Consider the following 6,839-nt stretch of genomic DNA (forward strand, 5'->3'; position numbering starts at 1 on the left):
TGCGGGGGCCGGGGCTTGCCCAGGGGACCGTCCCCGGGCCGGGGGGTGTCCCCCGTGGGGGGGGGGGGGACGTCCCGGGGGTGTCCCCAGCGAGGAAGAGGGTGGCCGGCCCCTCCCAGAACACGCGGCAGAGGGGTGATGGTACCCACGGGCCCCCTAGCACCCACGGGCCCCCCACTGCACCCCTAGGTGCCCTCCTGGCCGCTCTGTGCGCCCCCCACACCCGCCTGCACCCCGGAATGTTCGCCAGTCCCCAGATGCCCCCGCTGCGGTCGGGGGGCGCCCCGAGGGGTCCCGGTGCGGCGGGGGAAGGCGGGGAGGAGCCCCCGGGGCCCCCGGTGCCGCGGGTGGGGGTACGGGGGGTGACTCAGGGCCCAGCCACGCGCCCGTGAGTCACCCCGGGGTGGGATCGGCGGGTCCGAACAAAGGCGCTTTCACAGCAACGGGCCCCCCCCCCGGCACCCCCGCAGACCCCTCCCCAAAACCCTCAGGGCCCCTCCCGGCTGTTTGGGTGGGCATCGCCGTCTCCCCGTGTCCCCCCCCCGGCCCGTCTCGGCGTCAAGCCCCGGCTTGTAGGGGCCGGTGAGTCACCGCAGCCGGGCGGGGCCGGCCCGGGGCTTGTGGCATCGCTGCGAGCACCGAGACCACCGGGAAGGGCCGTGGGGACCCCCGGGATAGGGCACAGGGACCATCGGGACCCCCGGGACCACCGGGGCAGCGGCGCTGGGGTGGCCCATGTGCCACCGTGTGCTATCGCACGTGCGGCCCTTCCGCGCCTGCCGTGCCTCAGTTTCCCCGCTCACATCGTGCCAGGCTGTGCCGGGCCACGAAGCCCCCCGGAGGTGTCTCGGGGGGCGAGGTGCCGCGCTGGTTGGGGTCCGCTCGGGGGTCCGACACGGGGCTCCCGCTCTCCAGAGCCCCTCCGAGCTCCCCCGGCCGGGCCCGCAGGGGTTAACGGCGGCGCCTTTAAAGGGGCGGGGCGGGGCCGAAGAGGGCGGGGCTGGGCCGAAGGGGGCGGGGCTGGGCAGAAGAGGGCGTGGCTGAGCGGAAGGGGGCGTGGCTGAGCGGGAGAGGGCGGGGCTGGGCCGAAGAGGGCGTGGTTGAGCGGAAGGGGGCGGGGCTGCACCGGGGAGGAGGAGCGTGCGGCCAATGGGCGGGGCTGAGCTGCCCCCCCACACCTCCGTCAGAGCCGGGGGACACCTGGGGACACCTGAGGACACCTGGGGACACCGGGGGGGTCTCACAGTTGCCATCCCACCCAGCCCCGGGGGCGTCCGGGGACAAGAGCCACCTTGGGGTCAAATCCGGGGGGAATTTTTGACGCCCCCCCTGATTTATTCCCTTTTCCCCGTTTCTCATCCCGCGGGGATGGAGGACACCCCCCGGGCCCCGCTGGATGAGAAACGGGGAAATCCAGGCTGGATCCTGGTGGAAAAAGGACGGTGTTGGATCCTCTGTGCCACCAGGGCATGGGGGACAGTGCCAGGGCCCAGATCCTGCCGGTGAATTCCAGTTTTGTAGAGGTTATCGGTGAGTTTAGGGCAAAACCGCCGACCTTCGAGTGTGTCGCGTGGCCCCCCGGAGCATCCCGAGGATCCCGGTGATCCTCGCTGGGCAGGAATTTCCCAACCCCATGGATCTCCCCTGCCAAGAGCAGCCATGAAGTCCCTGCGCGGCGCCAGAGCCCCTCAGCACCAAAATCCCCGTTTTTTCCCTTAAAACGCCGCCGCTCCCGGAAGTGCGGAAAAATGCCCCGCGGCGGGGAGAAGCTTTTGGGCAGCGATTTAGGTAAACTGCGGGGCCATCAACCCCAACCCCTGGGAGCCCATGATTCAGCCAAGTCCCCGGCGCCTTCTTGTCGGGAGGGGACATCGGCCCAGACACGGCCATTACGGACGGATGACCCCGGCGGCGGGGAGCACGTGGGAAACGGACGGTACCGGGACCGAGCACTCGGCAGCTGCGTCCAGGCCCGAACCGCGGGCACCGGGAGCGGAGAGCCAGAGACTTCGGTAGCAGCAGGTCGGGAGAATTTGGAGGAGCGGGAGAGAGCGGTGAGGTGTCCAACCGCACCCACGCCGTCGGGAACGCTGGCTGAAGCAGCCCCGAGCCACGCCGGGAGCACCGGGGGCTCCGCCGGCGCCGGGAGAGAGGAGGCGCACCCAGCCATGCGCTGCGAGCGGAGCGCCGGTGACGCCGGCGGTGGCACCTGTCCCCGCGCCACACCTGAGGCGCCGCCGCCAAGCCGCGTTGTCCCGCCCGGCCCTGGAGAGAGACCCCCGGGGTACCCCAGCCCACGCTGCGCCGAGAGCCCCGTCCCGCCGCCACGCGTGGAACCCACGGGGGAGTTTGACATGTGGCGGGACTACCTGGGGCTGGGGGCCTTGGTGCTCCAGCTCTTCCGTGACTCTGCAGGCCTTGGGGACACCTCGGCGCCACCGGGGACCCCGTCTCCGTGTGCTGGGCCAGCTCAACATGCCGGGCTGGCTCCGTGTGACGGGCCAGCTCTGTGTGATGGGCCAGCTCCCGGTGCCTGGCCAGCTCCCAGTTCCAGTGCAGCTCCCGGTGCTGGTCCAGCTCCTGGTGCCTGGCGAGCTCCTGGTGCCTGGCCAGCTCCCAGTGCCTGGCCAGCTCCTGATGCTGGGCCAGCTCCTGGTTTCAGTGCAGCTCCTGGTGCCAGGTCAGCTCCCAGTACCGGTCCAGCTCCCGGTGCCGGTGCAGCTCCCGGTGCCTGGCGAGCTCCTGGTGCCAGGTCAGCTCTGTGTGATGAGCCAGCTCCCGGTACCGGTGCAGCTCCCGGTGCTGGTCCAGCTCCTGGTGCCTGGCAAGCTCCTGGTACCGGTGCAGCTCCTGGTTCTGGTCCAGCTCTGTGTGATGGGCCAGCTCCCGGTGCCTGGCGAGCTCCTGATACTGGGCCAGCTCCTGGTGCTGGGCTAGCTCCCGGTGCCGGTCCAGCTCCCGGTGCCTGGCCAGCTCTGTGTGCTGGGCCAGCTCCCGGTGCTGGGCTAGCTCCTGGTTTCAGTGCAGCTCCCAGTACCGGTCCAGCTCCCAGTACCAGTGCAGCTCCTGGTGCTGGTCCAGCTCCTGGTTCCAGTGCAGCTCCCGGTGCTGGTCCACCTCCTGGTGCTGGTCCAGCTCCCGGTGCCAGGCCAGCTCCCGGTGCTGGTGCAGCTCCCGATGCAGCTCCCGGTACCAGTCCAGCTCCTGGTCCAGCTCCCAGTACTGGTCCAGCCCCCAGTACCGGTCCAGCTCCCGGCGCAGCTCCCGGCGCCAGGCTGGCTCCGTGCTCGTTCTGCCAGCACAACGGGGAGGCGCCGGGCATGTACCGGAGCCACAGCCTGCGGGACGCCCAGGGCCGCCTGCAGTGCCCCGTGCTGCGCAGCTACGTGTGTCCCCAGTGCGGGGCCACGCAGGACCAGGCCCACACGCGCCGCTTCTGTCCCCTCACGCACCGCGGCTACACCTCCGTCTACTCCCGCCCGGCGCACGCCAGGAACGCCGGCAAGAGGCAGAGGGACACCAGGATGTAGCCGAGATGGAGGTTCCTGTGTCACCGTGCAGGTATCCGTGGGGTGTGGCAGCATCCAAGGGCTGGGATTCATTCCCCTGAGGAATCTGGAATGGGCACTGCGGAGGGACGCCAGGGAGTAGGTGAGGGATGGAGGATGTCGCATCCCCACACGGGTGTGGGGTTTGGTGGATTGTGCTGCACCCAGACCTGGGTTTAGCCAGATTCCCCAGAGGAATGTGGGCAGGGAATCGGAGCTACCAAAGGGAACACTGGGAAGTAGCTAAAGGATGGGAGAGTCCATGTCCCCGTGCAGCTACTGAGGGGTTTTGGATCCAAGCCTGGATTTATCCAGGAGCAGGATTCCCATGAGGGAATCTCACCAAGGAGCCAGAGCTGAGGGAAGCAGGAGGCACTGGGAAACAGGTGACATAAGTTAGGGGACATGCCTGGAGCCTGGATTTATCCAGGATGGGATTCTGCACTAATCAGGGGTGTGTGCTGATGCTTCCTGGTGTTCCCACCTCTCCTGGCTTCTCTTCCAGAGACTTCCTCAGAGGATGAGACCACGGCTCGGCGCTGCCCAGCAGGACCAGTGTCCCCAGTTTGTGTGACTCTGTGCCACCTCCTGACACCGTGGGACTCCGGAAGATTCTCCCCGGCCAGATTTGGGCCCTGCCAGTGGGGCCAGTTCTGAGTTTTGTGTTAGGTTTGAGGTTGGAGTTTTGAGTTTTGGTTAATCCCAGGCTGGGAAGGGGCCAGTCCCCCATGTGCTAGAGCCATCAGCAGATGTTCTGGGTCAGATGGTTGAGTTTTGGTTAATCCCAGGCTGGGAAGGGGTCAGTGCTCCGGGTGCTGGAGCTGTTACTGGAAGTTTTGGGTTGGATTGTGAGTTTTGGTTCATCCCAGGCCAGAAAGGGACTGGGAGGGAGCCGCTGCTCCAAGTGTTGGAGCCTTTATCCCAGGAACCATTAATTCCTGTTTTGGATGAGTTTGGCGTGATTTATTCACCCACCACGGCTGGAAGAGCCCAGCAGTCAGCGCTGGAACCATTCTCCAGAGGAAGGCTGGTTTATTCCCGTTGTTTCCATCAATAAAAATGGTTATTCCTGATGTCCCTACCCCTCCTTCCAGCGGCTTCCACTGAGCGCTGGCCTCCGGCCACGCCGTGCCTTTGGCCTCCGGAGCAGCTCCAGTCCCCTGTGGGCACCCATGGCCAGGCGGCTGTGGGGGGACACGGGCGTCACCCAAAGGGCGCTGGACCCCCGATTCCAGGGAAAAAAACCACGGATTTAACACTTACTTGAGGTCTGAGAGCTCCCGGATCAGCCCGCGGATGACGTCGCTGGCGTCCGGCGGCTCCGTGGCGCTGCGGGGAGAAGGACAGTCAATTCCTGCTCCCCACCTCAGGGGTTTCAATCAAAACCAGGGGTTATTCCTGCAGGATCCACTCACCTTTCCCGTGGCTGTGCTGGGCTGTTCCCCGTGGATCCGGCCTGGATCTGGGCCGTGGTGTCCAGATGCTGCCCAGCGGCGTCTGGAAATGGCTGCAGGGAAAGAAAGGAGCTGGGTCTGTCCCCCTGGGGAGGGTCCCAGCTGAGCTGGGGAGGGGTCTCTGGGTTCCCATAAGCATGGGGAGGAGCCCCTCGACCCCAATTGTACCTTCTCTGTTGGGAGCTCTGGGCTGCTCCTTTCCCCGTGGTCCTGGGGCTCGGTGCTGGTGGCTGCTGGATCTAATCCTGGGATCCCATCCTGGGAATTCCTGCTCTCTGCATCCCCTCTGCCGCTCTGGGCGTCGCCGGGACGATCTGGGGACGCTGTGTCCACGCTCGGAGCAACCCCAGTGCCACATCCTTCCTCCAGGGCACCTTCTTCCTCCTCTCCTGCTGCATCTGGCACCTCCAAACTCTCCACAGGGGCTGTCACCGTGTGCTCAGGGCTGGAGCTGTGTGCTCCAGAATTCCCTTGTTTCGGTGATTCCGGCTGGTTCTCTTCTGCCCCATCCAAAACTCCCTGTTTCAGTGGGTCTGGCTGCTCTTCTCTTGCCTCGTCTGCCTCTGAAATTCCTGTTTGTGCCGCCTCTGGATGCTCCTCTCCTGTCCCATCCAAAATTCTGTCTGCTGGTGTTTCCAGCTGCTCCTCTGCTGTCTCATCCACCTCCGAAATTCCTGGTTTTGGTGATTCCAGCTGATCTTCTCCCGTTCCATCCGAAATTCTCGGTTTCAGTGACTCCAGCTGCTCTTCTCCTGCCCCATCTGCCTCTGGAATTCTCAGCTGGGGTGACTCCAGCTGCTTCTCTGCTGCTCCATTCCCCTCCGAGATTCCCAGCTGAGATGATTCCAGATGATTCTGTCCCATTCCATCCAAAATTACATGTTTCACTGACTCTGGGGGCTCCTCTCCTGCCCCATCCACCTCCAAAATTGCTGGTTTTGGTGATTCTGGACAATTCTCTCCTGCCCCGTCCAAAATTCCTGGTTTTGGTGACTCCAGCTCATCCTCTCCTGTCCCATCCGCTTCCAAAATTCCCAGCTGGGGCAATTCCAAACGATTATTCTCTTCCATCTGGTCGGAAACGCCCTGTTTTGGTGATTCCAGCGCTGTGATTTCCTTGTCTCTCTCCTCCTGAAAGAAAAAAAAAAAAAAAAAAAAACCACATTAAAACCGCCACTTTGGGGTAGTTTTCCCCTCTGCTTGGTGTGAAAACACCGTGCTGGAGGTTCTCCATACCCGTGGGGATCCAGCTCCGTGCTCTCCCACAGGAATTCCTTTGGGATCACCACTCTGGGAAGGAATGACCACGGCAGCGGCTCCTGGAGCCTCCTGAAGGACCCGCTTGGCTTTGGGAGCGTGGAATTTCCCGTCGCCTGTTGTGGGGACGGGCAAAGGGACTCTCGGTTTTGGTGGGGAAGGGTCATTTTGGGCTCAATCTGGGACAATTTGGGCTGTTGTTTCCCTGTTACCTGGCACTGGGCGGGTCCTGCGCTTCCCCATCTCGGCGCTACCTGGGAGGGACAATTTGAGTAGCCTCAAATTACCGCAGCTCTCCATTATTACTCCCACTCACGCCTCCTTATTTTCCCTCAGGCCCCAAGCGGCCATTTCCCTCCACCCCGCCCCTGTCAGCCCAATCAATACCCCTAAATCCCACAAAGGCACAGCCACAACAGAAAGACCCAAACCCTCCGGGCCTGAGGTGAAAACCGTGGAATTTCCGCCGATTTCCACCCCATTTTCCACCTCGGGGAATTATCTCCACCGTCCCCCCCTCACGTTTTTCCCGCCTTTTCCCTGCCCGCGGGGCACGCCGGGAGTTGTAGTTCTCCCGCGC

General features: G+C 64.3%; 1 protein-coding gene across 1 annotated transcript; it reads right to left on the bottom strand.

Annotated features, from left to right (window-relative positions):
• Nucleotides 1-4,611: 4,611 nt before the first annotated feature.
• LOC136374877 (retinitis pigmentosa 1-like 1 protein) lies at nucleotides 4,612-6,502 on the bottom strand. Its single transcript, XM_066340263.1, has 6 exons — nucleotides 6,472-6,502; nucleotides 6,239-6,375; nucleotides 5,171-6,133; nucleotides 4,964-5,055; nucleotides 4,812-4,877; nucleotides 4,612-4,732 (listed from the first exon to the last, which is right to left on the bottom strand). The coding sequence occupies exons 1-6, from the start codon at nucleotides 6,500-6,502 to the stop codon at nucleotides 4,627-4,629; spliced, it is 1,395 nt and encodes a 464-aa protein (XP_066196360.1). The 3' UTR covers nucleotides 4,612-4,626.
• Between the last annotated feature and the right edge of the window lie 337 nt (nucleotides 6,503-6,839).

Source organism: Sylvia atricapilla, unplaced genomic scaffold (assembly GCF_009819655.1).
Source record: "Sylvia atricapilla isolate bSylAtr1 unplaced genomic scaffold, bSylAtr1.pri scaffold_172_arrow_ctg1, whole genome shotgun sequence".
Classification (NCBI taxonomy): Eukaryota; Metazoa; Chordata; class Aves; order Passeriformes; family Sylviidae; genus Sylvia; species Sylvia atricapilla.

Coding starts and splice junctions, on each gene's coding strand:
- LOC136374877 (XM_066340263.1), bottom strand. CDS start 6,502: ATGGGGAAGCGCAGGACCCGCCCAGTGCCAG. Junction 6,134..6,238: donor ACGGAGCTGGATCCCCACGG/GTATGGAGAACC, acceptor TTTTTCTTTCAG/GAGGAGAGAGACAAGGAAAT. Junction 4,878..4,963: donor CCAGCACAGCCACGGGAAAG/GTGAGTGGATCC, acceptor TTCTCCCCGCAG/CGCCACGGAGCCGCCGGACG.